At 36.7% G+C, this 19,602-nt stretch overlaps 1 protein-coding gene across 2 annotated transcripts in view; it reads right to left on the bottom strand.

Moving 5' to 3' along the window:
- Positions 1-14,467, bottom strand: part of SYT1 (synaptotagmin 1) — a 210,932-nt gene extending 196,465 nt beyond the window's left edge. For both annotated transcript variants that reach the window (XM_047067005.1, XM_047067006.1), the window contains exon 1: positions 14,302-14,467. In XM_047067005.1, the coding sequence (XP_046922961.1) occupies positions 14,302-14,467 (166 nt within the window). The remainder of the gene's footprint in view (positions 1-14,301) is intronic.
- Between the last annotated feature and the right edge of the window lie 5,135 nt (positions 14,468-19,602).

Genomic DNA, 19,602 nt, shown 5'->3' with positions numbered 1-19,602 from the left:
AACAACAGGGTTGTTATGAGTAATAATTGGTCAAACCATTATATATTGATGAGGGCCTGTTCTCATTACTCAAATTATTGGCAGTGATGGTGATGATGAGATCTGCTCCTTGTCCTCCACTGGACTGAAAATACCATCAGGGCAGATTAAATGCCCGAGGCATTTTTCTCCCAGACTTCACAGGAGTATGTTTAATAAGTTTCTTTCGGATTAGATTGGCTACTGTTTCTCAGAAATTCTTCTTACTTCCCTTATGTGACACTCTGCACTTCCATTTGACCCACTACTCTACGGGCTCGTCTATTTGTTCATCAGTGTCTTCATTCATCCATGAGTTTTATATGTTAAGAATTTGTCATTCACTTTCTCTTTTTCCTCCTATCATACCTTCTTAATAATTACAGTTACCCACTTTCACAACCTAAATTTACATGTGCTCGACTCGCAGACCTCAATTTCCAATGCTGATCCCGCTTTGGCATTTTTATTCCCTACAGGGCATGACCCTGCCACGGTACCCAGCTTCACTAGAATTAGCCCTTATTTTCTTTTGCCTTGACACCCTCACATCCGCTTGCAGTGCCTGGCAACTGCATGTTCGCAGAGTCTGTCACATCCGTGCCTTTCCTTCCACAGCAGATGAGGCTTTCATTAAGTGCAGTGCTCCTTCAATCACCTCTTTTCTGCCTGTGCCTCTTTCCAGGCCCTCCCCTTGCAATCTGTCCTACCCACACACCGCCGCCAGATTGATGTTTCTGAAACAAAACTGTAATTGTGTTACTTCCATGTTTAAATATCTTGAATGGTTCCTGGCTCCTCTTTAACTATTAAATAAAGTCTAAGCTCCTTAATTTGATATTGATGGCCCTCTCCAAATGAATTCCTAATTACTTTTGCAGTCTTTTTGATGACTCCCCTACACATCTCTGAGGTTTCAGCATGCTTACGTCTTTTATTGTTACTGTTTCTATGCACATCTTATCTCTCCTCTTAGATTATGAAAATGAAAACTTACTCTACTTGGTACTCCTCTACCAGCCGTTCATCCATGCTGTACACATTTATTGATGTCTACTCTCTGTAGGGCATGTAGCATGTGGTCTAGAGAAGGAAAGAAATGAGGCTATCTTTTAAGAACTTAAAGTCCAGCAAGGAAGAAAAGATATGAATATAATACTACTACATGGTGGAAGATAAGCATATAAAAGGAATAATATGGGTATTTAGTAAGAGCATTATAGAAAAGCTAACATGTTAATTGAGCCTTAATCCTATAGGATACGGAGGCTTGGGTATGCAGAGATGGGAGTACTGGTATTTCAAATGTAGGAATGCCATAGACTAAGGTATAAAGGCAGGAAATGTAGGCATTTATCCGTTGAACAGTGAATAGTTCAGTTGAGAGAAGTTGAAATAAGTTTGGAAAGGTGGTTGGGGCTATTCTACAGAGGGTCTTGGATAACAAATGAGGGAATTCAAAAGTTGGCTAAGGGAGAATTACTAAAGGTATCTGAGCAAGAGACTTGTGTGTTCAGAGTAGGGCTTCAGGAAGCATCGTCTGGAAAATGTACGTACAGTGGTTTAGCTAACAGTGGAAAATTGTTGTGGGAAGACCTCTTAGGAGGCTCTAATGACTGTAATATGGATGAGGACCCAAATACAGCAGTAGCAGTGGGAATGTAAAGGAGAGAGGAGACTGAGAATGAGGTAGTAGGACTTGTTAACAAGTTGGACAATGGGGGGAAAAGTGGCAAGGGTTAAAGGTGATGCTAGGGGTTTAAGTTTCAGATTAGAGGAATATATATGTGTATGTAAATGTTTTGCTGAGGGAAAAGATGAGTTTAGTTTTGGATATACTTAACTTCAATTGCAAATGCCGTATATAGATGTATAGTTTTTAAAGAGCCTTCAAAAATGGAATTCATTGTTGCTTTAATTAGCATTTCCCTAATGTCTAAAAATGTTGAACATCTTTATATGAATTTATCGGTCAGGTGTATCTTCTTACATTGCGTGTTAAGAGTTTTTGCTCATTTTTGTATTGGTTTGTAAGAGTTTTTTTTTCCAAATATATTTTGGAAGCACCTTATTCATTAAATATATTTTATTTAATATTGTATTATTACTGTACTGTGGATATTCTCTCCCAGTTTGTGACTTGCCTTTTTACTAATGGTGACTTTCAAAAAGCAGAAGTCTTTATTCTTGAAGAAATTGGGTTTATCAACTTTTTCTTTTATAGTTAATGCTTGTGGTGTCCTTTTAAGAAAACTTTGCCCAGGTAGTGCAAGTGGGGCAATAATTGGCCAAACAGTACAAACTTCCAGGATGCGGAACAATTGGAACTCTCATACATCACTGGTGAGATGTAAATAATACAACCACTTTAGAAAAAGTTTGACAATTTTTAGAATCTAATGTAAATACTATACTACTCAGTAATTCCACACTTAGGTACTCCCCAAGAGAAAAGGAAACATAAACATATATCCCTGCTTATAGGACTTGCATGAGAGTATTCATAGCAGATTTATTCTTAAGAGCCCCACACTGGAAATGGCCTAAATGTCCATTAGCATGTAAATAAATTGTGGGTATCCTTACAATGGAATCCTACTGGAACAATGGAAAAGAATGGCTGATATATACAAGAACATTGATGAATCTCAAAAATATTATGCTCAGTGAAAGAAACCAGAACCAGACACAAAGGACTATGCAGTATATGGTTCTGTTTTTAGGAAATGCTAGAACAGTCAAAACTAATTTATAGTGGTAGGAGATCAGTCACTATTTAGAACCAGGGCAGAAATTGCTGGAAAGGGAGTAGAGAAATTTTTTTGAGTGAGGATTACTTTGCATATATTGTCAAAGTGTGCAGAACCGTACATCTACGATGGGTTTATCTTATTGTGTGTAAACCATTCCTTAATAAAATTAATTAAATTCCTTAAAGTTATTAGAGGGGGAGATTAGTAGAAGCATCAAAGGTAGAGGTTGAGTTCTGAGTATGAGTTACATAAAGACAGGATTGGAAGTTCTGAAATTATGAAGAAATCATAGTGGTAGAAGAATGCCAGAGGCAGATCCTTGGGAAGTACATACTTGTAAGTGCTTGGAGGAGGCAAAGAGAACACTCGGAAAGAAAGGAAGATAATTAGAATGTGAAGTATCAGAAACGAAGGGAGAAGAGAGTATCAGTAAGAGTATTGGGTGCCTTTTATGTATAGGTCCAACTGTCTCTTGCTGGGTGAAAGGCCAAACCATGCAATCCAGCTAGGAGCAAAAGCTGCATCAAACCTCAGTGGAAGATAAAAGCAGAAGAACTGACTTTGGAGAATGGTCTACATGTTTTCTTGCAATGGAAGCACTGGGAAAAATCATGTTCAACTTTTAGAAACATTCTTCAGCTTAAACTCTATGGAAGTGCCTGGGTTTTCACATCAGTGGCATTGGTGTTAGAGCTGAAGACTAGTTAGTGCAAAATAGCAAAAACAGATCTCTGCTGGAAGGCAGCCGGGTAAACTGCATTAGAGCCTTAGTAGCAAATATGGAGAAGAAAGGTAGGTGTTTGCCAGCAGCTGTAAAAAGGTGAGGTGACATGGGACAGTGCCAGTTGGTGTGGACAGAAGATGGCTGGGAGGCCTTTGTAAAGCACCACTTCAAATGATATCCACAGTTGTGGCATTACTGGTACCAAGAGTAGCTGAAAAACTAAACTGCAATGTTTTGTGTAGCTGATCGGGTGAAACAGAGAAACTCACCCAAAAAAGCCTTACAGAAGTAACCATTACTGGGAAAGCTGCGGTTAACACAACATGTTCAGTTGTCTTTGAACTCTCAATGAAAGCACAAGAAACTGGGCTGTGTTGTATAACAATGGTCAGAAGAAATGAGTTCATCTTGTTTCTTAGGCATTCCAATACAGCATATTACTTTTTAAAACTAAAGGATGAAAGTAAGTCCCTGATCTCCACTGGAATGAAAATGCCTGTGGGGAGAACCATTTACCCTGTGGACCGGTTTGGTGGCTGCTTCTATCTTAGTGGTGAATGAGCCTGGGCTGCCACCAGGCCAAAGAATAAAACAGGGAATGGTTTTACTCAGCACAGGCGAAAGGGATAGAAAACAGAACAGGAAATGACAAAGTTACAGAAAGTTTCAGGAAAGAGAAAAATAAGGAGAGGATGAAAGAGAAAAGATGGTTGTATGATGCTGTGTGGTTGAAGGCAAAGCAAAATGGCTCTGTAGGTAAGCCCGTCTTTAGTCCTGGGTAATGTTAAATTTCACCTCTGAGTATTACTATTACTCCTTTCCAGTAGGACACCTTCCTCCCTCCCCCTCTCCCTCCCTTCCTTCCTGCTCCTCTTCCTTTCTCTGTTTCTCTCCCTCCCTCCCTCCCACCGTTCCTCCCTCCCTTCATGGAGGTATAATTGACATATAACATTAGTTGCAGGTGTACAAAATAATGACTTGATATTTGTATTGCAAAATGATGACTACAGTGAAATCTGGTTAACATCCATCCCCACACATGTTACACATTTTTTCCTTGTGATGAAAACTTTTAAGATCTACTTTCTTAGCAACTTTCAAATATACAGCACGGTATTGACTGGAGTCACTGTGCTGAATGTTACATCCCTGAGACTGACTTATCCTGTAACTGCAAGTTGGTACTTTTTGGCCTGCTTCCTCCAATTTACCCATCCCCACCAACTTCTTGCCACTGGCAGCCACCAATCTGCTTTCTGGATCTATGAGTGGAAGCCTGTTTCTTGATAGTATGATTATCTAGGATCTTTTGAGCTAGAGGAGAATAATCCTACCTACTGTGAACCAAGTTTCGTGCTGAGGTTGGAGACAGAAAGATGAAAGGACAGTGTTCTGGTCTCAGGTAGACTGGTTGGTGTTAGGAGAGAAAACACAGATAAGTAAAATACAAAGTGAGAATTCTAAACGCGTATAAAATGAAGACTTATTACAAAAGGCGAATTGCTCACTCATAGATTAGGAGGCGACAGGAAGACTTTTAAAATGGAGTGGAGTTCTGAAGGATAACTGGAAGCAGTCCAGCCAGATAAGCAAGACATTTTAGGAGAGAATTTGTACCGAGACCTGGAAGCTTGGAACACTCTGGGTAATAAATTCAGTAACTCTAAGGATTTCTGTGCAGCTGAAGGAAAATGTGTGTGGGTGAAGGGTGGGCTGTGAACTGGGAATGTGTGTACAAGCCATATCAGATCGTCTCATAAAAAGTCATGGATGTCTTGCTAAAGTATTTTAATTTAGAGGTCCTCTGGCAGAATTAGGAATCCATAATGCCACCAAGGCCTAGAAACAAGGCCTTGAAATTATGTGCTTTGATTGAGATTGAGATCCTTAGCCTGTCATATACAGCCTCATACATAGTAGGTGCTATATAAATATATATTGGAAGTTTGAATTTTGAATATTATTTATATATGTAATACTTTATATATTAATACCACTATGCTCGTACCTTCCCAGAGGTTATTATTATTATCCTTATTTTACAGAGAGATTAAATGATGTGCCCAAGATCAGACACTAGTCATGACAGGACCATGATTTCATACCCAGACAGACCAACTCTAGAACTCACACCTTGGCCTTTAGTCATAGCAAACAATGCTGTCCCTACTCGGGTTAGTAACTAATACTGGGCCAGAATCTGAGTGATTTATATAGCATTCTGAACAAAGTGTTAACATTCAGGGCTGCTAAATTGTACTGAAGAATTTAGGGAGTAATAGTTACATGATTATAACAATAATGTTTCTAATTCACTGTAATGGTTTCCTGATATTTATAGAACTCGATCTTATCCTTATGAAAAGGAAATTATTACCATAAAATTTACTTTCAGGGCATTGAGCAATGCAAGTCAGTCAGTTGAGGTTCACTACACTGAGATCCTGGATCTTTTCTAAGTTTCCGTGGACAGGCACACACTACTTTGGGTAAACGGCATATTTACCAAGGCAAATATGTTTCTGTTATTTGTAGTTTACCATTGCCCCCCTTCTTTTGTTTTTAACTCATATGTGTGCAAACAGCTGGAAAGAGAAAAGAAAAAGGGAGAGGGTTTAAATGGATTGAAATTCTGCCAGGACAGCAGTTTCATTCAAAGTGTTTGGTGAGGAAACCTGTAAATGGGCCACTGTCTTTTAAATTGTTTATACTTTTCTAAGTTCACCTAACAGGCAGACTGGGGATGCATGTGAGATTAGAAGATGCCACATTTAAATCGTTCAGTATAGTATTTTCACACATGAAAATCAGAACAAAAAAATAAAGTCAAGTGGTAAAGATCTATACATAATAGTACATCATAGTTCTTCCCTCTGGTTTCTGCTTTTAAATTCTTTGTCCCATTGAATAGAAACTGGCACAAATCTGTCAGCCCTACAACAAAAGATCTACATCATCGTTAAGAGTGAGGAGAAAGCCAGGGTCTCTCAGATTCTCTCTTTCTGTTGCTTTCTTTATACATTTCCATTTGGATTCAGGCTTCCTCTCGTGAAAATGTTCCTCTGTTTTGACATGCACCTGGTATAAGTTGAGGAGTGGACGTTTAAAGCTATTTAAAAATATATTTGTGTATTTGTAAAGTATTTCAGCAAGGTAGTTTCTGAGTTACTTTTATTGTATGTCCAAAATATCCACTCCCCTTGTCCTCAGGTGTATGTACTTAATGTCTTTGAAATGCTAATAGAATATAGCTAAATAAGGTTTAGAAACTTAGCTGAGATCTTAATACGCCTGGTGGCTTTATGTGTTCACTGTCGCTTTGTATTACCTATGCTTTGGAAGTTTGTAAAATCCCTCAACACTAGTTCATTTGAAAGGCATGAATTTCTTGGGGGATTTTTCTGCATAATCGGCACCCAAGAGGGAAACGAAATTCAAGGACACATTTAAACAACTTTCCTGAAATATCAGTAGCATATGCTTTGCTATGTTTCCACATTGAACACAGGCTGTTGAAGGAATCCTACTGCAGACTTTAAAATCAGTATTATACACAATGTCCCAGTTTATAACAAATATTTTATAATGTTCCTTTACTCACCAAGAATAAATAATAATACAAATTGTTTACATATATAATTTTTACAAATCAAGAAAATAAGGAAAGTAAAAACGAAAAACGAAAGTTTATAATGGAATTTATTTCACTATGAAGATCTTCAGGTGTAACTATACTGGAAGATGCAATGAAATAATCACATGCTTGCAGCTGCTAAAAGGGATTTTGGATTTAGAGAAGTAAGAGAGGAGATTTTGAAAAATCGGGAGAAAATAAAAGATCAGAAGCTGGGTGAATGTTACACTAAAAGCTAGAATATTCTGTTTATATTAAAATCATGCAAAACCACATTGTGCTATGTTTATATGTCAAGTTGTTCTCGGCTTAGATAATTATAAACAGGGTTTCCTTCTATACGTGTGTCCTATGGAGATTTTGAAAATTGTGCAGAATGTGGGAATAGTTTTCATTGTGTGAAACTGTCTCACATTGCAAGATTTGTACGCTCGTAGGCCCATGGCCTTTAAATGCCAGTTGCTTTCCTGTATGCCCATTTTTTAGCACTCTAAACGTGGCCCAATGAATATTCAGAATATTCTGCAGGAGGCCATGCCAACTCTACTGAGAACCAAACTGACTCAGTGCTATAGGATTAAGTTTTTAGCAATGGGAGCTTTTAAATATTTTTCTCTCTCTGTCTGTATTCACACACACAGATATTTCCTACATTTTGAACCAGAATTAAACTTAAAAAGATGATGAAATAAACTAAAATTTAATGAAAAACCTTTGAATATAAGCACAGATTACTACATTGTGCTGTGATGAATTGTAACCCTTATACCTCAGTGTTCTTGCCCCAATTGATTCCTTCAGCCATTGCATTGTTGAAGCCCCTCAGTATTAACGAAGGACTTGCTTTCCCTGCAAATAACACTCATCGTTATTGTAAGGTTTTTTACTTACAGATATTTCAATTTACTAGAAGTTAACAATGAATAATAACATTTAACATTTTAGCTAGTGCTTTTCTGAAGTGTGAGGAAGAATTGAGTCAACAGATGAGAACTGAAGCTGAGTCATCTACAGAGTTCATCGGTGCAACGAAACAAAATCTAACTATTAGTACTTGGGTAGTCATGAGTTATTAACATGACAGTCTGAGTAAGTGGGGCCAGTAAAAGAACTGCAGAAGCATAAGGTGAATGAGTACCTGCTTCAAATCCAGATAATGTAATGAGAAACTCTTAATTAGTATTAAATTTGTGTTCCAAGTATTCAGTCTTTTGAAACCTAGCAAACATTAAAACCTATCAAAAGACAAATATCAAGCAATATATCTGCACAGACACAAAAGACCCTAATAGTTTCACGTCTTAGTTGTGATGAGGAATGATGGAGATGGTTTGCAGTCGGTGATGTTCTGTTAGGGCATAGTCATAAATTGCAAGATTTTTCCCGACATAGTTCTGTACCTACCATCTGTACCATGTGTAACTTCCTTAGACAAACCACTTACCTTACTAAGCCTGAGCTTTCTTATGTGTAAAATGAGGATAATTTTTCTCACCTAGTAGAGTTTTCACAAGGCAGAATGCAGGTTGATTTTACAGAATGCACAGCACATGTTTCCACATTAAGTCCTCACTAAAGACTGGCAATCATTACAGTAATTGTGTTATTCACATGCCATGGATTCCTGTATGTTCCTAAGGGTTTTCTGTTCATTTAGTCTTGAAATTCTTCTTGCATCAGCATTACGTTTACGACATTAACATAAAACAGTTACATGATCTACGACAATGATATGTTCATCCTGCAGTCGCTTGAGGGAAAACAAAGTTACTGGACTACGTTTTTCATCACTGATTTGTTTGTGCCATACTTAACCACCTACATCACTACTGGTTGTCGGGTGTCATTGGCTGTTGCTATGAGGGATAACATTGCTTTACCTGCTCCTTTTCCAGGCCACTGCTTTCAAAGGTGTTTCATACATCTAGGTGTCTTTGTTGCTGCCGATGTGAGGGTGAGCGAGGAAGACACTTTTAACTCACCACAGCAGCTTGATTTGCTTAATTCATGTTATAAATATAGGCTTTTATAATATTTCATTTGCTTAAGATGGTTCGAAAACTATTATTTCCTAGATCAGCCTCTCCAAGACCATTGGGCATAATGTTGGATATAGTAAGATTTGTAATATGATAATATCTATACAGTTTTGGCATGGTGTCAGATATTTTCAAGGTATTGGGAATACAAACCTGTGTGAGAAATGGTTCCTATCTCTGAGCAATTTACATTTCAGTGAGAAGGACAGGCCCCAAACAAAACCAAATAACCAAGATAAAGATTTTCATGAAGTGCTTTGGAAGGTTGGAGGAAGACTCACATAATTCTGCCTTAGGAAATGAGGAAATTTCTCATCCAAGTGATAACATCTGAACTGGTTCTTGGATGATAAAAGAATGTGTCAGTGTTAATGGGGAAAGGGAGTCCCGGAAGAGAGAAAAACATGAGAGAAGACACTGGACCATGAGAGTGCTGGCAGGTTTTGAGAGGTTTTTCATGAACAGCATTAACAGGACTTAAATGAATTGCAGGTATAGGATTGGAGCTGAAATAGATTAAGGGAGACAAGGGTAATAGTGAGATCTCTTTATTTGAAAGACTAGGTGAGTGATATCACCCAGGGAGAGCATGTTGAAAAAACAAAATAAACAAACAAAAAAAAACCAGAACTGGGTTAACATTGTAATCCTCAATCCTGTACCACTTTAGGGAAGGGAAGACCATGAAAAAGGAGGACCAGTCAATGAAAGAATGGAAAGGGTGGGTGGAGAAGGAAGACGTGAAAATGAGAGTAGGGTCCTGGAAATCAAGAATTACAGATGATGATGGCTGATAGTGCTAGTGATACAAAAATAACTGACTGAACGAAGGTTGATCATAACCTTCATAATCGTACATCAAGATGTACCTGGTGACTCAAGTGAAAACAATTTTAACGTCACTTGCAGGATGGAAATCAGCATGGAAGGAGGTGAGTCATTGATGGGATGTGAAGAAATAGATGTCGGGATCAAGGTTAGGCTTTTCAAGAAATTTTGGTGTAGATACGAAAGAAGAAGACAGCATGGTAGCTTGACAGAGAGTAAGGTAAGGAGAAGACAATTTCAGTGCATGAAAGAAGAAAAATGAACATTCCTTGAGCACTTACTGTGTGCCAAATTTTGCTAGGCTCTTTCAGATATGTGAACCTTGAGCATATGCATAGGCTAAAAGGAATGAAGGAGTGAGTGAAATTACAGGAGTTAAAAAAGAAAAAGGGAAAGTTGGAGGTGATAATGGGCAGAGGAAACACCATGAGAGAATTCATCTTCCTAGGTCAGGCATCACTGGAGTGGGTTTAGAGAATGCAAGGTGCACATATTACCTGCAAAGTTTTGGAATTTTCATAATTTGGGTTTCTACCTGACAGGAACTGAGGGCTTTTCTAACATGGAAATAGATTTGTTAAAATGACAGCTTGGGTTTAATATTAGCTAACATTTACAGAATGTTTACGCCATGCCACACACTCTGCTAAGTGCTCTGTATGCATTGCTCCCTTTACCCAACAAACTTGTGGTGGAGATAGTGTTTTCATCCCCATTTTACACAGGAAGAAACTGATTCCCAGAAAGATGAACATTCCAGGTCACAGCACGCGTATGTGGTAGAACTTAGATTTGAACCCATGCAGTCTGAGTCCAGAGCTTGTGTTTTCCATCTCTCCATTCAACGTTTTATCCAGTAGTGTTTCTGCAAAAAGTACACAATTACCCTTCGTCCACTCTTACTCTGCACTAAGAGACAGGTTGTGGATATTTGGTTTTCTGCTGTGCTCAAGGAAGGGTGCACTCTACTTCAAGAAGCTCATGAATATCAAAACCTTAATCACAGCTATTTGGATGACACAGAGTTCATGCTTTACAAACCAACCATGACCCCAGTCATATTACAATCAAAGTTGCAAAATAAAGAAACATTCTGAAAAACCTTGTCTGCTTCATTTAGATAACAGTGTGCAGAATGAATTGAAAGATAAAAATGCTCAGCATGTACCGTTTCCTTTTCCTTTTTTTTTTTTTTAAATTTTAAGCCCCATGGTGTTATGGATGATATCATCAGGCAATTTGGTTTGAATATGTTCCATGCTGGACTGTGCAGATTACCCAACTAATGACATGCAAACTCCTTGCCATTGTGACACCTCTCTTCTCACAAGTGGGAATTTCAAGTGACAGACTAAAGCTGTTTGCTATCAATTTTGCAAAAAACACATCTGCCAGATAGCCAAGATTTAGTTCAGAGACTGAAATCAATTAATATTCTAATTTGTTACCTGTCATTAGTGTCACACTAGATTATGCCAAGTCAAAAGTGATAACCTTTACATAACATATGCTCCTAAAGGAATTTGATTTTCAGGATATGTTTTATTTTTGCTTAGTGTTGCTCCCTGTGTATACATCCCATTAGAAATTTTTTACACAGGCAGTAAAAACTGTGGTAGATTAAAATAAAGGTGTAAAATATGCAGTTATGAGTTTTTGATAAAACTACATGGCTGTACTTATATAAGTTTTTCTAACTCTAATTTACCATAATATTTTAAGATTTAGGTAGTTGACTTGTTCCTTTCTATTAAATCAAGTATAGATCTAGCAGCATGATATTTTCATAGGAGTTACCCAGATCCTTTGAAGTTCTATTAGATTGCTGATCAAAAGTAAACCTCCATGGAGGAACAATGGATCACCTGGGTCTCCTGCCCAGTGTCTAAGAAAGGGACATGGGAGTGGGTCAATAGCTTGGGAAGAAATGAAGTTAGTCAAGGGAAAGAAAGGAAAGAAGGGAGCATTTCATAATTTTTTTCCAGCTGCCTATTTTCTTATTGCTAAATGGGAGGGAAATATAAAGTACAGAATGGTTGGCTCTAAGTAGGAAAGGCTAAAAGATGGAAGTGTCGCTATAAAGATGAAAACAACTTGTTTTTTTCAGTGTAAATGACACAGTCAAGCACTGGAATAATTCCTAGCATTAAAAATTAAAAATATTTAAGATGATTTGATTTTTCAGCATCTTAAGACCTCAAAGTCTAGGGTGGTTCAGGACATAAGTTAAACTGACATTCATTCATTTATTCATTCAACAAGTAGATATGGAGTGCCTCCTATGTATCAGGCACCACCTGTGCTCGAACCCCACAAAGAACAGACCCAATTCCTTGCTCTCATAGAGCTTATGCTATTTTGGAGGGAGCCAGAGCAATTTAAAAACAAATAATAAATAGCACCATCTGCAAAGCTGTGCTATGGTGAGAAAGCAAGGGTGAGGACAGGAATTGCTGGCAAAGATGAGGTGGGATGAATGGGTTATCATTTTAAGTAGAATGGTTGAGAAAGTCCTTCACTAAGAGGATGACATTTAGGCAAAGCCTAAAGGAGAGGAGAGAATGAGTTTTTTGGCTACATGGGGAACATTCAATCCTATAGTTAATAACATTGCCATACCACTCATATTGTTTACTCTTCTGAAGAAGGAGATGGTGGTGTTCAAGACCAGGCAGAGTATGCATTTTATTTGATGTTATTCATTTCTTTCTCTGCTAACTCATCTCTCTTAAAGCAATCATTTTGGTAAAATATTCAAGTGAGAGTTTGCCCCCATGATACATGCATTTTGGTTTGTGTCTTGTAGTTACGACCTTGAAGTTGTATCAGGATCAGCCATCAGCTTTGTAGCAGAGCAGGAAAGAGAACTTGTGGTTCTCATCCTAGGGCTTCATCTATTGGGCCATCTCCACCTCTACTAGGTTATGGATCTTCCTGTTGAGAATGGTAATTACTGGCAACTATGCCGAGAGCATCTCTCGGATGAACTTGAATTTGTTAACAGTAGACAGATCAATAAATTATTAGCCACTGATGGATAAGAAGTTGATTCCTTGTAGTTTTTTTTTTTTTTTTCACTTGGTTTCTCATTGTGCTTATAGAATAATTTTCTTAGGGATTGATAAATCTCTCACCTGAATTATTGCAACATCCTGTTTATCTTCTGTCCTTGTCTTTCTAGAACCCATTTTCAACACAGTAGCTAGAATGATCTTTAAAAAACTTGAGTCAGATCCTGGGACACTTCTCCTCAAAACCCTCCAGAGGCATTTTGTTTCACTCATAGGAGATTCAAGTTACATAGAATAATCGACAAGGCTCACATGATACGGCCTGTGCTACAATCTGAGTTCCCCTTCTGCCCACCTCCACCTTATTCACTCTACGTAAGGCTCACTGGGCTCCTCCTTGCTGTTTCAGGCAGATTTTTGCCTAAGGGCCTTTGTCCAGAATTCCTACATTTTATAACTCCCCCCCCCCAACTTCTTCCAGGGTTCCTTACAAAAGAAACCAGCCCTGCTCATCCTAAAAAATAATGTTTTACCGTCTATGCCCTTCCATATCCCACCTACTCTTCTTCAGTTTCTCTTATTTATGACCACATGACTTTCTATATTTGCATCTAGATGGATTTATTCTTTTCCTGACTAGAATAAGCTTTGTAGGAAAATCTGTTTTCCCAGCATCTGAAAAAAATGTCTAGTTCATGATAAATGTTCACATCTGAAGAAAAAAAAAACCTGTTTCAGATTTAAACCCACTGGTTTTGAACTTAGCACTGCACTCATACAAATAAGCTTAACTACAGGTTATTGTTTTTTGTGTAGGTTTTCCTGATGAGAACAAAGAAACATTTAAAAACCATGCAGAAGATTTTGATATATTAGTAAATTAAAGGAAATCAAGCTTGCAATATTGGAAAGTCCATTTTAGCCATTGTTTAGGAATAATCTTTATAATGGAATAATTTCATAAATACAAGTTAAAAATATATACAGTACAACTCATAAACATTAATATTCTAGAGAAAAATAGACATTTAAAAAAGACCCCACCTGCATGAAACACAAGGTAGAAATGTTTTATAAACTGGGCTTTCATGTATAAAGTATATTTAAAGACTTAAAAATATTCCATTTCTAATACTCCATTTTATTATTGGAATGCTACCCTGCCAACAATTAACAAAAATCAAATGTAAGTTAAGAGGAATTCTGTCCCCCGGCAACCCCCCCCCCCCGCCCCGTGCATAAGATCATTTTTTAAGTATTTATTTTTACTCTACCAACCATATATAGTACTTACGTGGAATTTTATGCAACTCATTCATAAACTTCTCCTTCAGCTTCGAAAAGGCATCTTCCTTTCCTTCCCCAGGACTGGCTGGCTCTGTGGCATTATGTGGTAGGACAGTCGCAACAGTGGTGACTGGCGGGGCTGCCAGGGCCTCATGGTGACTCTCGCTCACCATTTTAGGTTCAGGTGAATCTAAGAGGGGAGGGAAGCAAAATAAATAAATAAATAAAACAAAGAACAATTCAAAATGGCTTAACTGATCCCACATCAAAGGTGCACCAGAGATGAAACACATTAGAGAGTGCACCTGCTCCCTGGGTAAATAGTCTATCATTAGCATATTACTTTATGTTGGTTCATAAAGTATTTATGGAACCACGGTGGAGAGTCTTTCCTAGAAGGTAAGACCAGACGTACTTACTGAAAACACTGTCCCAACAATACTATGTGAGCTGTCAAATCTACTAGTTGTTTATACTGCCAGTTATTTATTGTGCAGATTTAACTTCTAACCTGTACATTACAGAACTGTGTATGAAACAGTTGCTGACAACATATATGCTCTATACTCTGAACATTTTGTATTTTCTAAAAGGAAAGAAAGATTAAATATTTATATTCAAAATGTTGATAAATGATAGCATGCATTCAAAATATTAGTTATTTTTAAAATGGTTATAGAGAATACTAGTATAACATGGACACTGTAAGATATCAGGAGTGTCCTAGAGAAGTTTTTGAATTTCATTTATTGATGGTACATTTTCCTCCCAGTCATTTATTTTTGACATTTACTGTAGACAATACTGTGATCAATAATTCAGTTGTCTTGCTGGGTAAATGTTTGAAGCCACTGTAAATGTGGCATGATTGACTGTATGTATCAAGGAAATGATGATGAAACATGTCTTGTCTGGAAACCATTTCTGCTGATTCATCTTGATTAGATTATTGAGTTATTCTATTAAGTTAATGTATTCAATTACTTTAAATGTTTATCTCTAAAATATTAAAAAAAAAACAATTAGTCCCTAAGGTAGCCAGTGAAAACCGCTTAGCCTTGAATACAGAAGACCTCAGTTCTGGTTCTATTTCTTGGCTGAATGCATTCTGATAGGACATTTGACCTCTTAATTTATCTGCCTTCTGAAATGTAAAGAAACTGAAACCTGTCTTACCTGGATTTTTTTTAGTACATGTGCAGTGCAGAAGGTGTTCTAAAGAGGCAGGATTGAAGCCCTATTCTCCAACCTAAACATATTCTGGGCTTTAATAATGAATTTTACTGTATGACTTAAGATTTCAGGCAGTGCTGGTAAGAAAGGGAACAGGATTTGGGGCAGAAATAGATAAATACAAACATGTCTGGGCAAAGTAACTTCATAGTCTCAGCAGGAAAGTTGATGGACCTATAAGTCCCTTTTGCAAAGAAATGGAAATAACCAGAAAAGAGATAAAGGATTTTTATAGATTTAGAGTCTTTTGTGAATTAATTATGCATACTTATGTATTTAGTGGAAATAAACAGTAGAATAATCTCTGATGTATGGATGTATTATTATAATCTTAAAATCCAGAGATTTTTGGATTTCATGGAAGGAGAGGATGGCTGAGGCTCATAAATACACACGGATAATCAGTTTTCATTTTACAAATGTTATTTTTTTTAAAGCTTTTAATTTTCCACTAGTAGCTACTAATATAACATGAAAGGGTAGAGTTAGACAGATAGGGGCTTAGATCTTCTCCGTTCCTTAGTTTCTTCATTTGTAAAGTGAGAATAATCCTACCAAAGACAGAAGGTTTTTGAGTATGCAGTGAGGTAATCTATTCAATGAGCTTAGGACTGTATCAATAGATCAGTCAATCGGTCCTTCTGTCCCCCCTCTTACCCTCCCTAGTAATACTTGGCAATCCAGAATTTTCCAGATGGTGGAAAACTGTAGTTTTTTCTCCAACTCAAAGTCACTTTCTAGAAGGTTTTCTTGATTTTCTGATTGTGTTTAGCTTAGGATGTGTCTCCCTGCTAAAATTTGGAGTCTGGTTTGCATAACTTAGGTGAAACTACTGATATTGATAATAACAAAACTTTTATATTTCATGTGAGTCAGCTAAGACTAGAATTATATACACAAACACATACATATGTATGAAATATTAGTATGTATGTATTCAAAAACTAAATTTGGTCCTCTGCTGTGAGAATTACCAGATATGATATGCATTATTTCTTATCTCTATAGGATAGTTGAGGATATTTGAAGAATCATGGTTTACTGTAGAATTTGAAAGAAATTATTGCAGTAAATGCAAATGCCTACGTACAACAGTGCCATCATTAAGGTATATTGTCTAATTAGGTTTCAGTTCAATTTTTGCATCTTCTAGAAGTGAGGTATTGTTGCTGGTCATCTAGATTGATCAACTGCCACCCCAAACTCCTTTCTAGCCTTTGTGTGCACAGATGGTTGGGTCCTTTGCCACTCAGGTTGTTGAATATTTTCATGTTGCTCCAGTTTATAATGGAATATAAAACATCTCTACATATGAGTTGAATGATCTAAAAGACTATTTAAAAAATACTTGTTTGATAGAAGTTGGATTTGAAGTATATTCAGTATATTTTTTAATGAAGCAATGAATATTTCCAATCCTCTTCAGATATGAGGTATGCTTTAGAAGTGTTTTTATCAAAAAAGGTAAAAGCTATAAACTTGCAACTGTTATTTGTCAATGATATTATCTCTTATTTCTAATTATTTTACATCAAGAAAAGATTATAGACAATGCTCCTTTTTCTTAACTGTGAAATGAAAGTCTTTCATAAAATACAAAAATATAATGGGCAATTAAGGATCTAATATACTGACAAAGAGACTGATTGTTAATATTCTTACTCTTTCATATTTTGAGAGATAATGCTGTTTGTAAATAGAAAAACTTAGAGCATTTACATGGCTCTTCAATTCATATTTATGGGAATAAAAAGCTTATACTTTACCACTATAACAAAGGACATCTGAAGATACAATAAAACTAATGGGGCTATTGAAAACTAAAGATGCCACTTACTGACCTACTGGGTGCCAAAATACTGTCATTCGTATAATATTCTCAATTCTCATTACACCCTGAAGAGCAACTTGGTCTTATTTTACAGAAAACAGTTGGGATGTGGAGAGGTTAAGTGATTTGTCCTACAAAGATTTAGCCTGATTCAAGGTTCCTTCCACTAGACTACTCTAATAGTAACACTTACATAGTACTAAACAATTAAATTGGTACTGGAAAGATATTTATGATTTTCTTTTGAACTGGTTTACCAGTAAATGGAAAACACAAGTCCTTTTTTTGCCAATGGGAAACGGGTTACTTAATTTTAGAGTGTAGTCATTTAGTTGGTTAAAGTGGAATTTGGCATCTTGAAATATGCCAAGAGAAATAATATTGGATAGAAAAATAATTCCCCTCTAGGAGAAAGTTCAGTACGAATGACACGAGGAAGCAGTTCTCAAAGAAAGGAATACAAATCCTCCTGATAAGCATTTAATTTCACAAATAGTCAAAAACCTAAGACTTAAAATAACAATAAGCTAATATATATTCATTTCTAAATGTGGGTATATGTAGATATGAAGGTGAGGGTTCAGAAAAGTGAGCAATTGGGAAAGCCCATAGAATAGAAAAATACTTTATGGAGGCCAAACTAACAGCATAGAAAAAGCTATAAAAGTGTTAAGCGCCTGGGTGGCTCAGTTGGTTAAGGATTAGACTTTGGCTCAGGTCATGACTTCACTGATTGTGATTTCGAGCTTAGTGTTGTGCTCTGTGCTGACAGCTTGGAGCCTGCTTTGGGTTCTGTCTCTCTCTCTCTCTTTCTCTCTCTCTCTCTCTCTCTGCCCTTCTCCCACTTGTGTTCTGTCTCAAAAATAAACATTTAGAAAAATACATTTAGAGCTGTAGAAGTACACATTCTTTTTCTAGGATTTCACAGTAAAGAATTAATCTGGGGTGTACAAACAATTTAAAGATGTTTATTGTAACGTATTTGTCATATTACAGAGCAGAAACTATGTAAAGAGAGTCTTAAAATTATGGTAATCCGTTAAATAAAGTTGTTAAAATTATCTTCACGGTAAATATTTACAAACCTGGAAATACATTGTAAGTGTTAGATGAAAAAAAGCAAATTATTGAACATTATATGAAATATGCCCAATTTTTCAAAATAAAAAACTCAGTATCAAAGAGGTTGGAAAGATAAATTTAAAATGTTACATTTGTGGTGGAATCATTTTTTCTCCTGTATGGTTACATTGTCAATATATTAGAAATCTGAACTATTTTAAATTACACAGAGAAAAAAACCTTTAACACTATTTTGCTCTTAAGAAAAACTGCTTCTTGGAGGAAGAGTTTAACTTCCTAGTGCCAGATTTAAAAAAAACTATTTTAAAATGTAATGTAAAAAGCTAAATTGTAGGAAGTGATGATTTAGCTATGTATATAGCAAATACAATATACAAAGTGACCAGTGGTTAAAATACAATGTAGAAAAAATATTAAGGTATCATAGAGGTTAATACTTTTATGGTACAAAATGAGGAAAATCAGGATTTTTGGTTCCCATGACAACTTCCCTTTGTCCCTTATATTCTTCTTAGTAGGACTTTAATTATGCCTATCTCTAGGTCTATAAATTGATACAGATTTATCAGATTATATAGTGAGATTGTCTACCATACTGCATAAACATAACGATTTTTGGAGAAAGCACTATTTCCATTTAAGTATTGTATTTTATAATAATCACATGCAAAGTTAAAAAACAAATAGGAGAAAAAGGTAAAAGAGGGGCACCTGGGTGGCTCAGTTGCTTAAGCTTCCTACTTCAGCTCAGGTCATGATCTCACAGTCCGTGAGTTCAAGCCCCGTGTCAGGCCCTGTGCTAACAGCTCAGAGCCTGGAGCCTGCTTCGGATTCTGCGTCTCCCTCTCTCTCTGCCCCTCCCCTGCTCATGCTCTGTCTCTCTCACTCTCAAAAATGGATAAATGTTAAAAAAAAATTTAAAAAGGTAAAAGAGATGCTGAAAATATTACTTAAAAAAAAGCATTCAGAGGCAGAAATGCCCCAAAATGAAAGTAACTATTGAAGTAATTATCATAGAGAATCCAGCAGATACCATGGAATATGTTAGAGTGCATTTTTGAGATGGAGGGCAGAATGTAGTGATTTTATTCCATCAGAATTTTCCTTGACCTTCTGTAGGTGTAGGTGGGAACCATAAGAGGATGCCATGTGAATCTCTCC

This window comes from Lynx rufus, unplaced genomic scaffold (assembly GCF_022079265.1).
Source record: "Lynx rufus isolate CCGP_SWC_20201006 ecotype Redwood Valley unplaced genomic scaffold, mLynRuf1.p SCAF_7, whole genome shotgun sequence".
Taxonomy (NCBI): domain Eukaryota; kingdom Metazoa; phylum Chordata; class Mammalia; order Carnivora; family Felidae; genus Lynx; species Lynx rufus.
The sequence above is the reverse complement of the archived record's forward strand: the minus strand, read 5'-3'. Positions and strand labels throughout refer to the sequence as shown.